The following is a 23,435-nucleotide window of genomic DNA, read 5'->3' on the forward strand; positions in this document are numbered from 1 at the left end:
TAGTTGATCATGTTCTTGTGCATGAGGACAGCTGGCCTACAGGCTCATCTACAGGCTTTCAATACTACTTACAGATCAAATATAATGACAGAACAGTAGCAGTACTTCAGATGAGAGAACTTTTACTTTTTATATATATGTACAGTAAATACTGACGCACAAGTGGTACACCCTCAAACTCATAACTGCTGAACTGATTTGTAGCCAAGTACTTCTTACATGTACTGCATTTTTTTGCAGAACTAAGAGATGACTCTATATTCTGTTGTGTTCATATGCAATTCTTTGGTATTTGACCATTTCCTTTCTAGTGCTTTTCACCTGTAAGATCTCTTTACAGCAGTGTAATGAAAATAATATTTTCTTACTGTAAAGCTTATTGTTGAATATCACTGTATCTGCTATATTTATTGTAACATGTATCTGCTCTAATTATGTTGTATACTGTAATAGACATTGAGCTGTAAAATGATACCTGATTGCCAAAAGAAGGTTTTTGCAACAGTGTTATGAATTGATCTCATTAGTGTGTAAGACTATGTTGTTGTGTATGTGTTTCTGAGGGCTTGTGTGTCATGTCTGAGGGCAAATTTTGTTTTTTTTTTTCAAAAAACTTCATTTTGACCTGAAAATAGGAAGTATGGGGAATTGGGTGAGAAGTTATGGATTTGTGTTTAGGGTTTTGAGAAAAGGAGTCACAATTTCAAGAAATGTGTTTAAGCAATCGAGAAAAACTGTAGTGCAACCGAACCTAAGCCGTTACACGGTTGCATCCATTGTCCGTACTTTCAGGAGGGAAAACAGGTCATTTGCTTTGTTACTGTGATATATGTAATGCTGTAGTGCATATAGATTGAATCCCCGCTTTGTTTTCTGTGTAGTTTTTGCCACAGTCATGGATGACCATAATTTAGTAGCGGTCCTTTAATTTTTGCAGAACTGAAAGGCGGCCATCTATAGGAGGTAGGAGAAGACTTCTCACAGCTGAGCAGGAGACTGCCCTGGTGAATATGGTAATTGCCAATAATGCCATCCGTTTGAGGGAAATTCAAACCCAAAGTTGAAGACCAGGTAGTCTTCCAAGGAATTGACAGCATCAGCATTTCCACTATTGACCGGATCATTCAGAGGAACCAAATAAGGACAAAGCAGCTGTACCGTGTGCCTTATGAAAGGAATTCAAACAGAGTTAAGGAGTAACGATTCCAATATGTGCAGGTAACTGATATACAGTACAGAATTTTTACAGTGTATAGAACATGGCCTGTCTCTCCTGCACATCAATACAGTACCGTCCTCCACCGCCATGCCAAACTGGATCCATACAACACGGCACAACTCCTTCAATTTCTAGATCAGCAGGGCAGGGCAACCAGAGCAGGTCTAATATGTTGTCATTTGGGATAACGTGAGTTTCCATCGTGCTGCTCTAGTTCACACCTGGTTCAATGCCCACCCCAGGTTCACTGTTCTTTATTTGCCAGCATATTCCCCATTTCTGAATCCGATTGAGGAATTTTTCTCAGCATGGCGGTGGAAAGTGTATGACCGCAACCCCTACGTACACCAAAACCTCCTGGAAGCAATGCTGGACACCTGTGGAGATGTGTCTGTGGAGTCTATCCAGGGTTATATAAGGCACACAAGGGCATTTTTTCCACGCTGCCTCGCAAGAGCAAACATAATGTGTGAATTTGATGAGATATTATGGCCTGACCCACACCTGAGATGAGATGATGATGAGAACGTTGATGCTGATGCTGTTGTTGAGTAACCTGTACATTTGCTTGCCTTTGGAAATAAAAGTTTTGAAAATTTAAGTATTATACTCTGCATGGACTCTTCCTTACATGTTTTGTCAGTGTGACATTTCAAAGGTCAGCTTTTTGTCCAAAACAGCATGTACAATATTGCTTTATCCAATTATGTAAGCACAAACGCATAAAACAGTACTGTTTTTCTTTTTTGTCAGGGTTGTTTCTGAAAGAGTTATTATTAGTCAGTGCTGTGATTTCACTAAGTTCCAAATTATTGATCTGAAAACTTCTAAAGCATTTGATAGCAGTGTTTTGAATTTATCCCTCCAATGTGTAAAAAAAAATGTAGTCTGTGTTTTTGACAGTTTGTTTGTATCTTTTTGTCCAAAACAGCATGTACAATATTGCTTTATGCAATTATGTAAGCACAAACGCATAAAACAGTACTGTTTTTCTTTTTTGTCAGGGTTGTTTCTGAAAGAGTTATTATTAGTCCGTGCTGTGATTTCACTAAGTTCCAAATTATTGATCTGAAAACTTCTAAAGCATTTGGTAGCAGTGTTTTGAATTTATCCCTCCAATGTGTAAAAAAAAATGTAGTCTGTGTTTTTGACAGTTTGTTTGTATTGACTGAGGGCAAAGTTTGAATTGGGATTCAGAAGTTAGCTGTTTGTACCGTTGGGTGTGAGAAAGATTTGAGAAAATGGTGAGTTGTTCCCAGAATTGTGTCTAAGCAACTTAAAACCACACTTATCATTTTTAGTCAAGCACGAACGCTTACTTTCTTGAGTTAAAGCAACATAGTATTACTTATTCTAATGTTGACATTTAAGTTGTGATAACTAATTGCAGCAATCATTCATAGCTTAAAAATGATCAAACTTATCAAAACTGATAAAAATGCACCATAAATTGAAATTTAAAATACAGGAGCAAAAATGTCCAATAGAATTTTCATGATTGCTTTATACTTCTGCATGCATTAATGCTGGGACACATGGTGGCAGTATACTCCATGTCAGAGATGCAGATGGCTGTGCTGGACCAATTCATGAAAATGATACGAGGCAGTTCTTATGACACTGAGGTTCTCACGCCTAGGGGCAGGTGTTCATGAGATACAATACTGTGGAAGCTTGAGAATTTATCAGCCATAGGCATTTGGGAGTAGAAACTGTGCAACACAAGATTCAACATGTTTCTTTCTTAACCATTATACTCATACATCTTGTAGCCTACATCTGCATCGCTCTTCACTGGGTTAGGCATTTTAGGGGATGGCAATTAAGGACCCACAGCACAACAAATGTCATGTATGTCTCGAAAAATCCATGTTGAACTTTCTCAGTGCAACATTTCTTTGATGCACTGCCCCTGTTTTGTGTAAGTTCTGCATTTAATTATTAATGCAATTGCATCTTTCAGTTTCTCTGCAACTATAGCAACACCAAAGTGAACTTCCTCAACAGCGATGGCAATATGGCATTTGTTCTTGTTTCAGCTGATGTTATAAATATCTGTTTTTCATTATCAGCATTGCTTAAAATGGCTTCAAGAGATACTGACAGGTTTGAAAAAGACTCTGAAATATATTTGCAGCAAAAGTGGAACAAACCCTGGAGCAAAGTGGGAGTAAGGAATTCGGGATTTTTTTGCAAAAAAAAAAAATAATAATAAAAACTCAAGTTTATATATGACCACGTTTCTGTTCCAGTATTTTTCAACCGTCCTAGTACAACTACAAAGATAAGTGGTCTATGCCATGGACAGGAATTAACCTTTTTTTATGCTAGCCTTTATGGTTACCTAAATTGTTTCTGCAGAGTCATAAACCCATGACTATGGTTAGATTTATACTCTGAAAATAGCCTATAGACATTTTTTGCCTTTATTTTTTACATTTATGGTGCATTTTTGTTGGTTTTGGTTACATTTTGGTGGCACTATAGATGGATGGATGGATGGATACACTCTAAAAAATGCTGGGTTGTTTCAACCCAACTTTGGGTCAAATATAGACTAACCCAACTGTTGGGTTAAATTTTTACATTACATTTTTAACCCAAAAGTTGGGTTAGTCCAAATTTGACCCAAAGTTGGGTTGAAATAACCCAGCATTTTTTAGAGTGTAGTTTATACAGTGGGAGAAATGTATGAGCTGAACTATGAACTATATAGCAAGTATAAACAAGAATAAACTTCAACAATTAAATACAACATTGGATGACAGTATGAATAAAGAAATAACATAGGAAGCCAATAAAGGAAATAAAAAAATTAAAACAAGAAGTGCAGAAGTAGTAAATCAAATGATGTAACATTCAGCAGATCATTATACAGTTTCACAAATGTGACACTTTTTTTGGTGTTAATATTTTTTTGTGTTATAATTAGGTAGTTAAAGTCACAAAGAAAATGATGTAATTTGGGTAATGTTGGGAATGTTAGGCTATAACAATTTGGGTATGAATATAATATTTTGCCAATAAAATAAATAAATGTCCTATATATTCTACAGTATGTTATGCTTACAATGAGAAAAATAACAGAATATATCACACATAGTTAAATCAATGTCTAAATTGAATTTTGAAGCAAGGAATTTTGACAAGTCAGACCAAAATTCTTTAAACAAGGGGGCATTTGAAAAAAAAAAGAAAAAAGATGATCAATAGACTCAATACTGAAATGATAGAAATTACAATTCAAATGAGCATTACCAAATTTGATGTAAGCCCATTATGGGGTATACATTATGCAAAAATTTTAAATGTAATTCTTTTACTTTGTTGGGGAGGGGACAAAAAAAATCCCCTCAGAGTAACATTTTGTTATAATTTTATTACTACATTTTGGGTCGTAAAAACTCTTGTCTTTAACCCAAAAAAATTCTGCTCACTTTTTACAATCACTTCAAATGATAGGCTAAATGACATTTCATTAAGTGAACAAGACCATTTGAAGAAATTCCTTATGGACAACAGGGAAATTGTATTTAAACATGACATCACAGTAAGAATGAACATTCCCTTGAGGATCTAGCATATCACAAAGATAGGCTAATTAATGTATGATCAGAACTATTTTTTTTTTATTTTTCTTAATTTTTTTTTTTTATTGCAAGTATAAACACTTAACAATTAATGTAACATTGGATGACATTATGAATACAGAAATTATATAGGAAGACAAAGAAGAGAGAAATAATAATAATAATAATAATAAAAAATAAACAAGAATACATAGATAAAACAAAAAATACAGAGGTAGTAAATCAAAAATTATGTACCATTCAGCAGATCATTATACAGTTTCACAAAGTTGACACTTTTTTTGGTATTCATATGTTTTAGTGTTATAATTAAGTAGTTAAAGTCACAAAGAAAATGATGTAATTTTGGAGATGTTGAAGAAAATGTACATATATTTTCCCAATAAAAGAAATACATTTCCTATATATTCTATGTTATGTTTACAATTTGAAAAAGAACAAAATATATCACACATAGTAACATCAATGTCTACGTTAGATTTTGAAGAAAATAATTTTGACACTGTATGATCAGAACTAACTTGAAATCCCCGCATCAACTAACCAATCACATTCGTATCCTGTCGCACACAAAGCGTGCGTATCGCTTCGGAATCCCGCAACGCTATTGGCTGAACGACATGGCAATCGCAGGATTATCCGCTTCATGGTAGGTTGGTACCCTACAGACGCGTTTAAAAACGCCCAAGCAGGAGTCCGCAATTACCGCGTTTTCTTTTATCATCACCCTGCAGCGGAACATTATGACGTCGTCATGAGAAGCGCACGGGTCTTCTTTGGAGTCCCTTCGCAGCAAAATAGTTCCTTCTTTTGCGCAGCGGCGTTGTAGACCAGATGCACTTGTGATTTCTGTTTTTGTTTTGGTTGTTAGAAAGCATCCGTTTCCGACTACAGCTATGTAGTTTCTAACTTCAATGCTTTTTATGATTAGTTAAAGTTGCATTTAACTTGCATCTGCATTGCATTGCACTGTTGTCCTGGGCTGTGGAGCTGGAGGAAGTATGGGACTGCCTGCGTTAGAGTTCAGCGACTGCTATGTGGACAGCCCTCAGTTCCGAGAGAGGCTGAAGTCTCATGAACTGGAATTAGAGAAGACCAATAAGTTCATCAAGGAGCTGATTAAGGATGGGAAAGCTTTAATTCAAGCCCTGAAAAGTAAGATATGTTTCGTTGTCGTGTGTAATAAACAAACTGTTACAGATTAATAAACACATGATATAGTCCTTAAAGAGTCACTTACTTAACGTCAAGACAGAGTAGAGAGCTTAAGATTTGTAAAACTACTTTTAAGTGAATAATTTGTCACTTTTAAGCCTGTTATAAACTGGAATAGTTTACATCTAGTAGCCCCAAAAGTATTTGGATTCTTACGTCACACTTGAAAACGTCTGAATCTCACTGTATTATGAAGTAGCACACTAAATATACTCAAATATCTTGTTCCAGAGCTATTTTGCAAGTACTATAAAACAACAAGGTTATTTTAGTGGATGTAGGAAGTCGTTACTCTCTTCAGGTTTACACAGGTGTTCTGGCAGATAACCACAGGAATACTTCCTCACATTAACTGCGACTAACATTTCACAAGTGCATCACTCTGATCTCCCACAGATACACACCCCGCCTGAAATTTCCACTCCACTCCCCATTACCTTTAAAAACAAACACTGACCCCAGCAGAACCAGACTGACACCAGACTGGCTCTCTGTGTTGAGCCTAGAGACATGTTCATGTGGTAAGCGTTTGAACACAGTACCGAGGTGTGTCCCAGCTCCCAAGTTTGACAGCTTTATATTCCTCTGGGTTTGTGATGTAAAGTTGTATAGCTGGAAAAAGCCTCATCTTTGATGTGGTTTCTAGTACTGGAATCATCAGCTTTAACAACATTTGTCTGGGCAAGTCATAATTAAGGATGGGAAAAGAGAGATATGTTTGCTTTCAAGTTTTGAAAATACGATATGTTAGCTCGTTAGGTTTCTCTATTACCCTTCTGTCAAAAAAAAAACTGTTCTCATGAGAAAACCATTACTGTCCTGTTTCTCCAGTCCATTGCTAATTTTTGACAAATAACTGGTTCACTCAATGGCTTGCAGTATGCGATGTTTGACCTATCATGAGTAAGAGTAACCTGCTTCATAAACAATAACCACATTAACTTGTTATTTTGCACCAACATACAACTTCTTCCCACAGTCTGAAATCACATTTAATAACCCTGTGAACACTATATAGCTCTTGTATTCCATACAGATGTATTTTTGATATCCTAATTGACATTAAAGGATGCTGCTAAAAAGAACATTATTTGGTGTATTTGGTGTAATGAAAAAAGACAGATGGTAAGTTGAGGAGGTTCTTAGGAAATAAGCAAATGTTCTAAGTGACTCATGTTTTGGCAACACCCAAATAATTGCACAAGGAAGGACTATTTCAACGGGGAAAGCATGCCATTTTTAGACATATGGTATAGGGTGTCGGTAATTGCTATGGTATTGTTACGTTTACAGTAAGTATGTTGTCTTTTACTTGAGGCGTAAAAACAAAAAGTGTGTTGTTCGTGGCCAAAACTTGGTGCCACAGAGCTAGAGAGATGTAATTGGGTGCTTAGTTTTGGGCGATATGCTCAATTGTCATATCGTCCTATCGTCAGCCCTATGAGATCGCCGATATACGATATTATCGTGCTAAATTATTGAATTATTTATTTACTTAGTTTCATTGCCGGAAAGTGAACCAACTTCAGCACAAGGCGAAAATCATCCTAATGTAACACGATAACAATTTTATAGAAATATTGTAAGTTACTAATTATAAGGCTTACATTTTCTCAGTTATTCAAACAACTACAGAAAATGAGCAAAGAACATTTACATTACCGAAGAACATTATCACAAGCTCAGTCTAGCGCAAGTTTATGCAGTTTAAAAAAAAACACTCCCGTTATAATCAGTGAAGCCGTTTACACTGTATGATGATTAAATCTCGTATACTTACATCGCACGTACATCTGCACTTTGTTGTTTATGTTGAGAGAATTCGCACCAGAGCTGAATTCAGTAAGCGAGCGCGCACAGAACAACTAAACTCCGCTGTTTCAGCGATGGCTCATCTAAACGCCTCTGATTGGCCATTGCATTCATAAACTCAACAGAATCGTGTGTGATTGGTTATAACGCACAACACTGTAAAAACATGATAAAAGAACACGTAAGCCCTTATATTATGTAGATAGTATTACTATCTTGATATAATAATAATAATAATAATACTAATAATCGTCTTGCCATCGTCAAAGGCATCAGCCACAGGTGATATCTCTGACTATCGTTGATACAAGATACTATCGTCTATTAGCACAACCCGTGGTCCTTGTTATGCAGTTGCTAAGGTATGTTTAGGAGGTGGTTGCACAAAATCACAAGAATATTCTGGTCTCTAGATATGGCTCAGGTTCAGTGTAACTCTATGGGATTTACATGAAATTATGAAGGCATTAAGTTAAAGTTAATATGTAGCAATGTCACTGCAGTCACATTTCTACTGAACGACTATGGCTTGTAAAATTTTGAATTGGAGTATATTCACTAGATTTTTTGTTGCTACATCCAAAGGGCAAGCAAATCACACTCTTCGTAACCTTGTTGCGCAGTGCTCTGTAAATCACAATGTCTGAATTCCCTATCAGTCTACTCTTCCTCTTTTTTACTTAAGTAAACGTGTGTATGAGTTTGTTTTACTTCATTCCACCAATGACTCATTTGTGATTTCCTTTTTTTCTCCATCTGTGCCGAGCGGGCTGGTCACCTCTGAACCTCTGTAGGTCACCGCTGTCAGCTGCGCTTGATCGATGAGGCCAGAGCTGCAGTACGTTTTGAAGCTGTGACGAATTCACAAACATCAGGCTTGTGCATCGCTGTCACACACTTTTTAGCGTGAACATGTGGCCTTCTCCTGGAATCATTTTTCTGTTTGTTGGAGTGGCTAAAGTGACATTGTGGTTGATGGTGAATATGGTTTTAGCGTGAACGTGGCCTTCTCCTGGAATCATTTTTCAGTTTGTTGGAGTGGCTAAAGTGACATTGTGGTTGATGGTGAATATGGATTGTTGGCAGGTCAGGGTGCGAATTACAGAAGTTTGAAGGAGTAGAGTTTTCAAACTTATTGTTTCAACAATGTTCACACAATGTTTCAGTAAACACAAGTTAGGGTACAAGTCAGAACACATTTCAACCTAATAGATGCTTGTGAACAGAAGTCACATTGGAAGAGGTTACTATGGCAACAGTATGCTGGCTTCTGTTTTGGATGGTAAAAAATATGCATCATTTTATTATAATTTCTGTATGAATTGCTTTAGCAATAGATTTACAGTAGCAATATTAGCAATAATTACAGTACTTGTAATTAGATTGTTACGTTTTAAAATTCTCATAATCAGATTACAGTTACTTTTTAATGGATTACATTATTACAGATTATTCACACAATGGCAGTAAAATATTAATAAAAACACATGCATGTATATATTCATGAAATATATGTTATGTTTATATGTTAAATATATTTATATATAATATAAAATATAAGAATATAAATATATGCAGGTAAATACCTGTAAATATTTTCAAAATGTTTACTGTGTGTGTATTTATCTATACATAATAAATATACACAGTACACATACATATATTATGTAAACAAAAACTTTTATTTTGGATGCGATTAATCGCGATTAATCGTTTGACAGCACTAATACACACACACAAATTATAATACAACTTATAATTCACAAAAACTGTTTGTCAGGTATGTCACAAAGACACAGTTTGGGTAGATTGCTCTCCAAAAAGCCTTTTAAAAGGTTGAGTCTTTGTTTCACACACTGCTGAGAGTTTCTCAGGGTATAAAGGGAAAGAGAACATGTTACCTCCCAAAGGATGAGGCTGTTTTCACACTGCACAGCTGTGAGAGGAGATTCAGTAGTGCTTCCCTACAGAGATCAGGGAACATCCACAGATTCACACATGAGAGGACAACAAAGAAACAGCGTGTGTGTTTTAGTTTGGTTAGTGCTCCATGAGGAGTGGGTTGGAAGGGAAATTAGGGCAGCCTCCACTGGATAATTATTGTCGCTCTATAATCTCAGCCCTCTGTGTCTGGAGGCAACCTACGATAGCTGATGTGGCTTCTCTTTAAGACTTCAGTCTATGGCGTTGAGCATGAGTGAAGCAGGATTATCGTTAGTACTAGGATTACATATCCTCTTTAATAAAGAAACTCAGTTACACTATGAGATTATAACTGCATTAAGTGTGCTCTTACGCACAGGATTACAATCAAACAAGGCTTTCTATTACTTACTATAAGTGATGGATTATGGATGCATTAATAATGTATGGTTGGCATGTTCCTTAAAATGAATTTGTCTTCTGGAAAGGTACTTGGAATACATAACCAGTTACCTAAAATATTATTATTTGAGTAATATATTATGCAATATGAGTTGAATTATCACTATTACTATAGCTCATATTTAGGGTTAGACATTTGAACAAACCCCTAAACTTATGTTTTTAACTTTTTTTGTAACTCATACCACTCATTCCATGCTTTTGAGAGATGTTTTGATATTCCTTATCAAATTCCTTGGCGGTCTGACTGAAGGTTGGCATGAAATTTTTCTCTCTTTTTTTTTGATAATCTGTTACACTTGAATGTATATCACAATACAGAACAAAAATCTTCCACTGCTTCCATTTTTAATCAGTTTTAAGATTTTTCTGGCAGATGAGAAAACTAAAAACATAGTTTTCATGGTCAAGTCAAGTGTCACCCATATTTTCTTCAGAAACGTTACTGTATATATTAGCCAATATTAGATGGTTGATTGTATAAACATGCTCATTTCCTCTATTTTTATGTAGATCACATCTAACACTCATAAAGTTAATCTTTAAAAACCCTAACAATTTAGTAGCACTGTTAAGTTTAATCTTTTGCATATGTCAAAATTAATATACATTTTTCATACTTTACTGCTTTGTCGCCTAAATTGACTTGTAGCATTTAAAATGACTGAATTTTAGTATTTTATTTGTTATTTGTTTAGAAAAAAGTACCATACAGTTTTAATATTGGCCACTTATTTGGCCACAGCATAAAAAAATAATTATTGGCTTGCCACTTGCTAGAATTGGAATATTGTGCATCCTGAGGGGGAAAAAAATAATAAAAATGAATGAATTAATAAATAAAATAAAATAAAAAGTAGTTTAATTGTTATGTGCTTGTTATATATTAGCCAATACTAGATGGTTGATTGTATAAACATGCTCATTTCCTCTATTTTTATGTAGATCACATCTAACACTCACATAAAGTTAATCTTTAAAAACCCTAACAATTTAGTAGCACTGTTAAGTTTAATCTTTTGCATATGTCAAAATTAATATACATTTTTCATACTTTACTGCTTTGTTGCCTAAATTGACTTGTAGCATTTAAAATGACTGAATTTTAGTATTTTATTTGTTATTTGTTTAGAAAAAAGTACCATACAGTTTTAATATTGGCCACTTATTTGGCCACAGCATAAAAAAATAATTATTGGCTTGCCACTTGCTAGAATTGGAATATTGTGCATCCTGAGGGGGAAAAAAATAATAAAAATGAATGAATTAATAAATAAAATAAAATAAAAAGTAGTTTAATTGTTATGTGCTTGTGTTTGAAAAGACAGTTAAAGGGGTCATATGATGCGATTTCAATTTTTCCTTTCTCTTTGGAGTGTTACAATCCATCATCACCTCGTTGGGTTAATTTTAGACAATCATGCAGTAGTCTGCATACAACTGGAAAAAGATGTACAGTCCCACAGTTTTCAACATCCCTTTTCCAGGCAGGAAAAAGGAAGCATCGCTCACTTGCTTCATTGATCGGAATGTTCCGGCGGGTTCAATAATGAGTCAAGTTCTGTTGACAGAATTATTTTGTTGTACTCAACATTAGAGCTTAACAAAATCATTTCAGCTGTCAATATGCTATTGATAGAGCTTAACTTGTATTGAACCGGGAGCATTCCTAAAAGTTTAGGCCGGGATGCAAAATTCAGCTTACATTTATCTTTTTCTGTTGCAAAAAGAATGTAAGAAACTGATGGACTTCGTTCTGCTCAAAGCTTCTTTGAAGTGTCAAGAGCCATACATTTGTGGAGAGGAGGTAATTTATTGTCTTGTTTGTGGTTTTAGGCCGTCTGCTCTGGGATAAGCTGTTTTTTTTCTTGTATGATGTGAAGTATGAGGCCTTTAGTTGATGGGCTGTGTTTCAGGAACGCTCATAAAGAGGGATCATTCCACAGTTTTGATGCATTGGTCTCGCATAGACATTCTCACTGGTTAAGACTTCCTGTTTAGTTCAGTGTCCTCTTTGACCAAAACATCCTTCATGAATTCAAAGCATATGTCACAATCTTTCCATGCTACAAATTGAGCTACCGATTTTGTCATGTCTGTCAGCCTCAAGTGGAAGTCACATGTAGATGTCCTTTACATTTTCATTATTCTGTCTTACAGAAAGGAATTGTTCACACAAATATATATAAAACAAGTTTTATTTACTCTCTCTCTTGTTGTTCAAAAACGACAATTCACCATGAATGTAGGTCAACTCTTCTTATGCTCTTTATTATAAACATAACTAAGAGCAGCTTGGTCATTCTTCAAAATATCTTCTTTTTTTTCTTTCATGAAAGTTTTTTTGGGGATGAACTAACCCTTTAATGTTGAAACAGAACCCCCACAAAGGTAAACTGATGCAGGAGCTCCAGATTTATTTGAACCTGGTCTGTGGACTTGGATGAACCTTTGCTTAAACATGACCTGTGTTGACTCGGAGGCTTCTGCTTGTTTCATTGGTGAGCTTTGCCAGGGCTTTTTAATTAGCGAGCCACAGCAGTCTGGGGTTGAGGAACCATGTGCGGTTTGGAAACTAGCTCAGCCTGTGTGAAATTTTGTGTGCGTGTGCCACAGTTTAAGTTCTGTTATAAATTAAATTGAACTTATTTTAACATTCTCCTGCTGTACCGTAAAAGTTAATGAGTTGGAGGGCAGAGAGAGGACACACTTGGATTGCTTCATAACTGTGTCCTCACTGCTGTCCAGCTGGTTGTGAAATGCATTTAGGTACCTGCACAGGAAATTATTCTGCAGTTCAGCGAGTTTAAAGGAATAAAAGAGCCAAAAGAAACTTTTGAAGCCTTAATATAAGAAATTCCTGTAAGAAAAAAAAAACCCTCTTAAATTCTAGTGATGCTAATAAAATAGTAATACTAGAACTTTGACAAATCAAATTTATTTAATAATCAACATTTAAATCAAATTTGTATAAATAAAAAATTGTGTATAAATATTTAAAATTATTTTTAATATATTATTTTAAAATATTTTTTGTATCAACATTTTAATATAATGTAGGATAATTATGTTTTGCTACAATTTGTTTGTTGAAATATAGACATTTAAACTGTGACTAATAATTTTAAGTTTCAAATCAAATGCATTTGATTACATTACAGTATAATATAATGCAATGCTATCAGAAAAGTGCAATAAAGTTCATTAAATTCATTCACAATATGTACATTTATTCTTATGCATAATATGCTAAAAAAAAGTCTCCAGTTTAGATGTTTGCATCCCATTCTGGGCATGTTCAAAATTCTAATCATAACACAGTTGTCAATTATTAAATGTTTAGCTACTTACATATTGCATCTCACTTTTTGACCTTAAAACTGAAGCGTCATGCTGAAATTCTTGTTGTGTTTGCAGATTTGAAAGACTAAGGTCAAATTTGTTTGAGCTCAGTCTGCAGTTTCTGGAGTTTGGCTTTCACAGACAAACAAACGCATGTATATGGCTCAGTTTTTGAGCCGGTAATACGCCAGATCTCCTTGCAGTTGAATAATTTTTGTGACTCAATCTTTATCTGTTATCTTAACTTAAGCCATTTAGTCTGAAGGTCAAATACTCCTAAAAGTTACAGAATTTACAGTCTTTCTCCTTTAGGAAAACAAACCAAAACCATCATTTTCTTTTTTTTATTGTGACTGGTGTTTCACGGGACTCAACATCACAAGTGCTGTACCAGGTGACCCACTGAGCAAGTTTACATCAAAAACCAAACTGTATAAGCATAGGTTGTGTTAAAGAATATTGAAAATAAGCTTCCATCAGTGAACAATGCAGCAACACAATGGAATTTCGAGCCTCAAGTGGCACATATAATTCCATTCCATGAACTCGGACTTGTCTGACGATGAGTAACCACGGTAACTAATGGCGCTTTTCCACTGTGTGGTACGACTTGGCTCGGCACGGCTCAGTACAGCATGGCACGGCTCGGTTTGCGTCTCCACTGCAGTTTAGTACCGCTTTAGAGTGGGCGGGAAAAAGTGAACCGTACCGTGCCGTACCATGCAGTGGAAAAGCGCCACACTAGTATGGTCTCATTATACCACAGGCTCTGTGGAACGTAACAAATGGTTAAATGTTTGCTTATAAGACCCTGTCCACACGAACGCGGTTATTTTTAAAACCGCAGCTTTTTCTACGCGGTTTGGCCATTCGTCCACACGCAAATGCAGCACCAGGTCACTGAAACCGAACATTTTTGAAAACACCTGCCAGGGTGAAGATTTTCAAAAACTCCGGTTGCAGTGTTATCGTGTAGACAGCGAAACCAGAGTTTTTGGCTTGTGACGTCGGAGCACTCGCTGTTATCTCCGCCTACTGGAAACTTTTTCAGGCTTCTGATTGGCCAACATGGCTTTACGGTTGAGATTATATCGCCACCTGTTGGTTTGGCATGCTCTTGACAGTGCTTCATAGCATGCTTTTGCGTTTTCATGTGGACGGAGATTTTTTTTTAAAACGGAAGAAGGAAAAACTTAAGCCTAAGTAGACCTGCAGTAGCACAAAATTTCAGTTGGCCAAAGCACTTCTGCATTTTGCCCGTAGTTCTAATTGCAACCTGCCGTATTTGGGCTTAATTAGCATGCTGCTGAAATCACTTGCTGTAGGTGTCACGTACAGCATTTTCCAGCCTTTGCTGTCTCATCTGGAGAGGAAAGCAAAACGCAGGTGTTTTTTGACAAGATGTAGGAGAGTCAGGCAGATGTTAATAATGATTTTTCCCCATCATTGTGCCAACTATTGTCTGACTGCTCCACAGTCAGCCTCTCCGCTGTCTGTTATACAGTAAAAACCTCTCTTTGGCCTGTTGACGGCACAGGAACAAAGGGGAAGTGGGCGTTCAAGCATGAGACAGTACAGAGTACTGCTAAGAACACAGGGTTTTGTTCCATCTGACAATCCCAGAAATCGCCGTAAACACTTTGGAATTTCGGAACACATCTCTCAGGATTCTAAGAAACTTAGATTGATGCATTTAGAGATGAACATTACTGTCTGTTGTGACTGTGATAATATATATTCTTCTTCTTACTCATCAGTCCCAAAATCCCGAATTCCTCTTTTCCAAAGCCGTAAAATGTGTAGGCTTTGGGTAAAGTCCCCTTCGGTTATTTAACTCTCTCTGTGAATGCTGAGCATTGTGGCCAGAGGCCTCTCTCCCGTGACTCGTTGTGTGTAGAACCAGTGAGTCCCCAAGTGGAGCGCAGTAAGACAATGGGCCAGTGTTCAAAGAGTCTGACTGGGCCGGATAGAACCGTTGAAGTCGAGATACTCATTGCCCCTTAGAGATGAGGCAGGGACTTGAAATGTCCTGCCAGCGTGCGACGGTTGATCAAGTTCTTCTCATTAACCTGTCAAATGAATGCTTGATGTTGCTGCTTTGGTTTACGTTTCAACTTTGATTACTTTAAAGCAAAAGTTGTCCAAGATTGCGGGCTCAACCGCTAAACTACATTGGAAAAGCTGCTGGAAGAATTGTTTTAGAAAGATTTCAACATGATTAATTAGGGACAACAGAATGTTTCAGAAAACTGCCAGGATTAATTGGATGTAATCTCTGAAGTATTGAGGGGAAATGGGAGAACTATATGTTTAAGTAGTTTATTCTCCTCAACTTTTGATAGGTGCCTGAAAGTTTTCAGTTCCCTCTATACGAGTTTCAATAACTCTTTAACTACTTTATTTTTGCCTTTTTGCAGGCTTTATAATGAGTTTGAGTGGCTTTTTAAAAATTAACATTTCTAATATACTGTAGCAATATTCATTTTTATAGCATTAGCCACAGAAGCAGTGGGTTAGCCTAAATTGCTGATATGAAGGCAGACATTTCAGATGCCTAAGGTTCCTTTGTGTCCACTTGTTTCTTTACTTTTTCAAAACATTCTTAAAAAATACTCCAAAATACCATTGATACTACAGTTATTGGTTTTACCAAAACTACAACTTAAAGCATATCTATACTATTTTGTTGTGCTTTAAATTGCAATTTAATCATTAGAAATGTGTAATTACGAATGTCTTTAAATGCACAAATAATTTTCAAAAGAAATGAAATGAAAGTTACCATAAATGCCTGTCTGTAAATGCAACAGTACCCTTGAATCATATTTCAAAGACAATAGAATTATAAAATGACATAAAATGTACCTAAACCTATTTAAGTGTTGAAAAGCACTCTTAAGCGTAACTAATTGCATTTAATACCATTAAAATCTATAATACATTTTAATTGAATTGTAAATAACATGAAATTAAGTGTCCAAAAACATTATTCATTATTCATTTCACTATTATAATCTTTTAAATTATATTATTTCCGTAATAAGTACATACAAGTATGCTAAAGTGTACCTTTTTCCCACAATGTTAAATAGATATATAACACCATAAAAGTAGTCCAAATAACTTATATATCAAGTGCTTTTTTTTTTTCTTTTAATTGTTGTAGAATATGCTGACTAAAACTAAGCTCTTGTCCACTGAAAATCTTAACTACCCTAGCTCAGGAAACTGTGAATAGCACACAAATCGTTTGGACCACTTTAGTAATAAATTTACAGTATGGTGCCTTTGTGTCCTATTTGAAACTTGGCTCAAGTCCCCATTTACACTTGAAACAAATGTGTAGGTGAGGACAGCATTTTCATTTTGATTAGACCTCACAAGGTCACAAGGGCCAGCGATTAGATACCTGATCCCATTCAGCCACAAGCTGAGGGGACAGTCGTGGCCTAATGGATAGAGAGTCGGACTTGTAACCCGAAGGTCGTGGGTTCAAGTCTCAGGTCCAGCAGGGACTGTAGGTGGGGGGAGTGAATGTCCAGCACCCTCTACCACCCTCAATACCACAATTGAGGTGAGGCCCTTGAGCAAGGCCCCAACCCAACCCCCAACTGCTCCTCGGGCGCCGCAGCAATATGGAAAAATATTGTGGAAAATCTATGTGCTTTTGATTCATCATGTGGCTTTCTCTTTACCACCTGTGTTTTTTAGTGGTTGGTCGTCTTATATTATAAAGGCATTATACAGGTACAAAACAAATTTTAGTAGGTTGGTATATTAACATTATACCAATTAATGAAATACAGGTTTTTACTGTACAGTAAATTTAAGTTAAATCCACAAAACCTAAACCGTTGTAACAGTATTTTTTACAGTGATGTTCTGGCAACTACAGCTGCAGATTTTTATTTTTATTTATTTATTTATTTTTAACGGTGTTCACTTTAACCATATTTCAAAGACAATAAATGTAATTATTAAATTACATTTAACAATGTACTTATGTCCTACTTAAATGGGGAAAAAGTAAACAAATTTAATTTAATCTGAATTATTTTCAACCTCGACACATTTGCATTTAATTGTAAATAAAATGGAATTAAGTGTCAAAAACATTACATTCAGTTCACAGTTCACAGTTAAGTATATTTTATATATATATATATATATATATATATATACACTGGAAAAAATGAGCGGAAAACCTGACCAATGACAGGAAGGCTTTTTTTCTGCTTGGAGAAAGAAGAAGAAGAAGAAGAAGAAAAGGAAGACGCACACACCTCCCAGCTGCAAATGTATGTACAATATTTCTGCTTTTTCATTACATATTTTATGTCAGTGTAATTTTAGGGGTTATTTGTTGGTTTAATTAAAAGCAAAATAATAATAATAAAAAAAACGCTGACACTGCACGACGCGCAGTTTCCTCACGGTGTTCGTTGGTAGAGAGCGGGAACTCATTTGAGATTGAAGAGAGAACTTTCTGTGCAAAAATGAGATTGAAGAGAGAACATTCTGTGCAAAAAAGGATCTTTCTTTCTTTTCTTTCCTTTTTTGTAGAATGTTTCACCATCAAAGTGCGAACATAAACAGGTCTCTGTCTTCGTTTTGACCACGTCGGTAGCAGGTGAGTTTTTCACAAAGGACTGCGCCATCTGACCAATCACAGCAGTGAGGGCTCACGGAAAGGAGGGGTTTAGAGAGACTGATTCTTTGAACTGCTTCGCACGAGTCGTTTACGAATCATTTAGAAATGAGGTGAAATTAAATAAAATTTTTTGAGAAAACTAACGTGTTTTTTGACCTTAAATGTTTTAGGAGACTCATAAAACAATATTAGCAACCTTAAAAATGGCATAATAGGGGCACTTTAAACAGCCATTCAGATTTTTGTATTCGCTATGGTGTTCATCACAGTGCCAAATACTTTAATATTTACAGGGCTTAAAGTTCTCCGGCACCATGCCGGATCTCCGGCGTGTGGCGTTTGGCTGCGGGGAAAAAAAGATAGTCGTCCTACATTTAAAAACACTTGTTGATATCCCGTTCGAGTTCATGATAATTTTTACAGGAAATTTTTAACAGTGTATATATATTAGTCTCTTGTCGATCAGCCACTTCAACCGTTTCATCATCAGACTCCGACTCGAATTGGTAAGGTCAATCGATACCATCTTTTCTATGAAATTAAATAAAATTTTTTGAGAAAACTAACGTGTTTTTTGACCTTAAATGTTTTAGGAGACTCATAAAACAATATTAGCAACCTTAAAAATGGCATAATAGGGGCACTTTAAACAGCCATTCAGATTTTTGTATTCGCTATGGTGTTCATCACAGTGCCAAATACTTTAATATTTAAAAAAGCTGCGAGGCGCAATGGTCAAAGATTTCCATCTAGCGTCATAGTTACATAGAAAAGCTATTAAAAAAGCAGCAGAGCTTTGTAAACAACTCAGAGTAATCATGTGATCTCCATAAGAACGATATGATTGCCAGAATGCATTTACCTGTATTTTTGAAAAGGTCCTGTTCACACATGATCTCGTTAACGGTATCCCGTTAACAAATATTTTGTCATTTGAAAATTTCTTAAAGTATTAAAAATTGTCTCGTTCTAGTGAACCAAGTATCTGCATTTTGTCTCACTGAACAAAACTTTCAAAACTTTCTTTTGAACAGACATTTCATGTTTTAGATTGTAGGTCATCTTGTTCCCTGTCAAGGACAAAACTAACCAGCAAAACTTGATATCAAAAGCATCCTAAATGTTAAATGTGTTTTCACCATATTGTAGTGAGTAAACTTTCTTGGTATTGTGGTTTCAAATATCCCTCCATAATCTGTAGTCTGAGCCTGTCAAGGGCTAATGGCAATGGCAGATCCGTTACTAGTTAGTTTCAAGGAAAATCATTTTCAAATAATGTTCTTTTTTTTTGTTTGCCAAATAACCCTGTGTATGTGTCTGCCCCCGCAACCCCCAATCCCCGGAAAAAATCAGGCTTTAACCCCTGATATATATGTATATGTATATGTATGTATGTAGTATGTATGATGTGTGTATGTGTGTGTGTGTGTGTCTGACTATAAGACCACATTGTTGTTTTTTCTGCTTATATTTTGGTTAACAACTACTAGCATGCTGTGCGCTTACAATTGTACTTTTAAAATGCATTATTAATATGTATTTACATTTACATTTACATTTACATTTAGTCATTTAGCACAGTGTCTCCCAACCTTTTTTCAGTCGCGGCACCCTTTGGAAATTTTAACAAACTTGTGGCACCCTACAAAATTAATTTTGTCAGCAAATGTAGCTATTGCTCATTGTGAATGTTAATGCATTATCTAAGGTTAACTAATGAGATCTTATTGAACAGTGATACTTATTGGTCTTTATAATATATATATATATAGTATGCCAGTTTTGCTAGTTTTAAGAATTTCATTTTTAATTAGGCTTTTTCCTTCATTATTATGTCAAGACAGCTAATGTCATCCTGACATTTTTGCTGTTATGCCCCTCATCTACGTCACTCTAATCTGAAACCGTAAATGACAGATGGCTGCCACCCCCACACCATGAGGTCTGCGTTATCTTGGTAGTCTCTGGTGGAGGCAGGCAAGCCCAGTGCGTTGTAAGCGTGTTATGATAGGCTAATGGCTCTGGACTGTGAACAGGGAGGCCCCGGGCTGCTGCTGGCACTCCATATGCCAACTCAAACAAACCACAACACACTGGCAATGAGAGAGAGAGTGCAGGCAAGCTCCTGGACCATTTCCCTCCCGTACCACTCCAAAAATAACCCCTGCTGACAGTTTTTTAATCTCCACACAACCTCCTCTAGTCCCTCCAGGGGTTCGAGGAAAACTGGGCAGAGAGACTTTCAAAATTCAAGCCCAGTGCTCGCTTTTGAAAGAACGAATGAGCTGTGGGTAAAATCTGGGAGCGATTTGTAGATCACCGCAGAGTGATTTGGTGATTAGCACCTGTGCGCTGATCCAGAACCTCAGCAGCCTGTAAAAGCTTTTCTAAGCTCAGTATTGAGTGAGCTCCTCATGATGCCTAACCTCATCAAACCGTTTACAAGATGCATTCTCAAATGCTTCATCTCAGTTAATTCACAGCATAAATAAACCCAAAGACATTCAAAGCCAAATCGTTCACAAATAAAAATTCACAAATTTGAAGAATGTGCTGATATAAATTTTCCTTGAAACGAGGCAGTCAAACAAATGTCAGTCTCCCAGTGTTATTGCCTTATAAACGTCATGGGATCATATGATTTTCGCCTTATATAATTTCATTGTGAATTTTTGTTGCGATGCACAAAGGTTGAAACAGACACAGCCCAACACAGCAATACTGGCTCAGCCAATAGCATGGGTTTGGAAAGAAGTTTTTATTATTTTGGGATAAATGAATGGATTTAGGTTGATTCATTGTTATTTTTTTATGTGAAGAAAAACATTTTTTAAGTTTTAAAGGGATTAGTTCACCCAAAAAAGAAAATTTGATGTTTATCTGCTTACCCCCAGGGCATCCAAGATGTAGGTGACTTTGTTTCTTCAGTAGAACACAAACGGAGATTTTTAACTCAAACCGTTGCAGTCTGTCAGTCTTATAATGGAAGTGAATGGGAGTCATGGATTTGAGAGTCAAAAAAACATACACAAACAAAACCAAATTAAACCCTGTGGCTCGTGACGATACATCGATGTGTAAAGACACGAAACGATTGGTCTGTGCAAGAAACTGAACAGTATTTATATCGTTTTTTATCTCTGATTCACCGCAATGTCCGAACTGTACTGAGCGCGTTCACAACAGCCGGCGCGTGACACGTCTTCTTCTTCTTGCTTTACGGCAGATCGCAGACTTATAAGTGCATTACCGCCACCTATCTCTCAAATGGACCATTGACACTCTATCTCCAATCTCAATTAGAAGTATAAATGGTCCATTTGAGAGATAGGTGGCGGTAATGCACTTATAAGTCTTATAAGCACTTATAAGTGCGATCTGCCATAAAGCAAGAAGAAGAAGAAGACGCGTCACGCGTCGGCTGTTGAGAACACGCTCAAGACAGTTCGGACATTGCGGTGAATCAGAGGTAAAAAAACGATATAAATACTGTTCAGTTTCTTGCACAGGCTGATCGTTTCGTGTCTTTACACATCAATGTATCGTCACGAGCCGCAGACTAAACAAACTAACAGACTAAAACAAACTAACTAAGGTCCACAAAATAAATAAATATAAAAATAAATGAACGCATAAAAAATAAATATAAAATAGTTTAACTAAAAGTTACTAAAAGTAACTAAAAGTTAAAAATAATACAAATAAATGTAAATATAAAAATAAATTCAAAAAATAATAAATAAAGAAAAAAGGTAATAAAAATAAATAATTTATTCCTTTATTTATTTTCCTATTATTACATTTATATATGTATTTTAATTTATGCAGGTTTGTTCCTCCATATATTAACATTATATTATACAGTACAAATTCATATTTTAAATAATGTAAAATTTGCTAAATATTAAACCTAATCATTAGGGTTTTTAAGACTTTAAGCGAGCATAGATGATGGTAAATGTATTAAAAAAATTATTCTAATATAGAGAGATGCTTTCCAAAGCAATGTGGGATTCCAGTGAGGCGTGAAGACAGCAGCTGACCTACTAAAGCTTGTCTTCTTTCATTGTGTCATGAATTGTCAGCTTATCCAAAGCAGTGCTGTATCACATTTCCTTAGAACAGAGGATTTTAAAAGTTAAAATGAGCACTGCTCAAAAAGGAGTTTTGAAAGTGAGCGGCCAGTTATTTCTTCATGTGACAGCGGCAGGCTCTGAAGAAAGTGAACGTACTGAAGCATGTGAATTTGTTCTTCCGGCCTATTATTCCTGTGCCCGGAACCCTAGAGTGCCAACAACAGCACAGCAACGAAAGAATACAGCCCGTTTACCTCTGAACTGAGCACTTAGAAACTGCTGTCTGCATGTATATAATTATAAATGGAGAACTTCAGGGTATTTCAGTGATCTCAGTGGTGTTTGTGTCTCAGAAAAGGGAAGAAACAACCTACAAGAGTTTCAGTGGTGTTACAGTAGCAATGCTATAAATGTAGCTATTTGTTTAGTAGCGTGAGAGTAGCTCAGCTGTTCCAAAATAGCGTGCCGCAAAAAACAGCTATTTTTTTTTTTTTAGTAAAGTAGTGCTGAAGCAGGATGTTGCACACTCACTTGAAGTTAACCTTTAAAACCTAATTTAATAATAATAATAATAATTTATCTGTTTTTTTTTCCTATTCTACATTATTATATTTTGATTCCTACACTTTCTTGAAGCTTTTATTTTGTAATGCTTTATTTTGTCACGGTTGCGGTACCAATACAACATGAATGACCCAGGTATTCAACCGAAATAGTATGGAAGTTTGTTTCTGTCACTGTATTAAATAAAAAAGGTGATTTGACCGGACTTTTTTCTGAATGAGTTTATATCGCTTTTCTGACTTCATAACATGCAGCTGCAAGTTATAAAGGGCAATTTTCGTACAACTCGCAATTGTACGAAAATAGTCGGTCTTTTTTTTCCCTCAGAATTGAATTTTATAACTCGTAAATTGTGAGTTTATATCTCACAATTCTGAGAAAAGAAGTCAGAATTGCGAAATAAAACTTGCAATTGCGAGAAAAAAAAAAGTCAGAATTGTGAGAAAAAAAAGTCAGAACTGCGAGTTTAACTACAAGTAACTACAAGGATTAATTCAATCTATAGTCTAACATAACCCAAACTATATAGTCTATAGTTCAAATATACTTTATAATTAAATTCCCATAAGAGAGTAACCCAA

General features: G+C 35.8%; 1 protein-coding gene across 1 annotated transcript in view; it reads left to right on the top strand.

Moving 5' to 3' along the window:
• The first annotated feature begins 5,470 nt into the window (after positions 1 to 5,470).
• LOC107661718 (rho GTPase-activating protein 26-like) overlaps positions 5,471 to 23,435 on the top strand; it is a 96,868-nt gene continuing 78,903 nt past the window's right edge. Inside the window, exon 1 of the mRNA XM_016451464.1 lies at positions 5,471 to 5,964. Coding sequence (XP_016306950.1) covers positions 5,811 to 5,964 — 154 coding nt within the window. The 5' untranslated portion in view covers positions 5,471 to 5,810. The remainder of the gene's footprint in view (positions 5,965 to 23,435) is intronic.

Source organism: Sinocyclocheilus anshuiensis, unplaced genomic scaffold (assembly GCF_001515605.1).
Source record: "Sinocyclocheilus anshuiensis isolate Anshui unplaced genomic scaffold, SAMN03320099.WGS_v1.1 scaffold207, whole genome shotgun sequence".
In the NCBI taxonomy this organism is placed as follows: Eukaryota; Metazoa; Chordata; class Actinopteri; order Cypriniformes; family Cyprinidae; genus Sinocyclocheilus; species Sinocyclocheilus anshuiensis.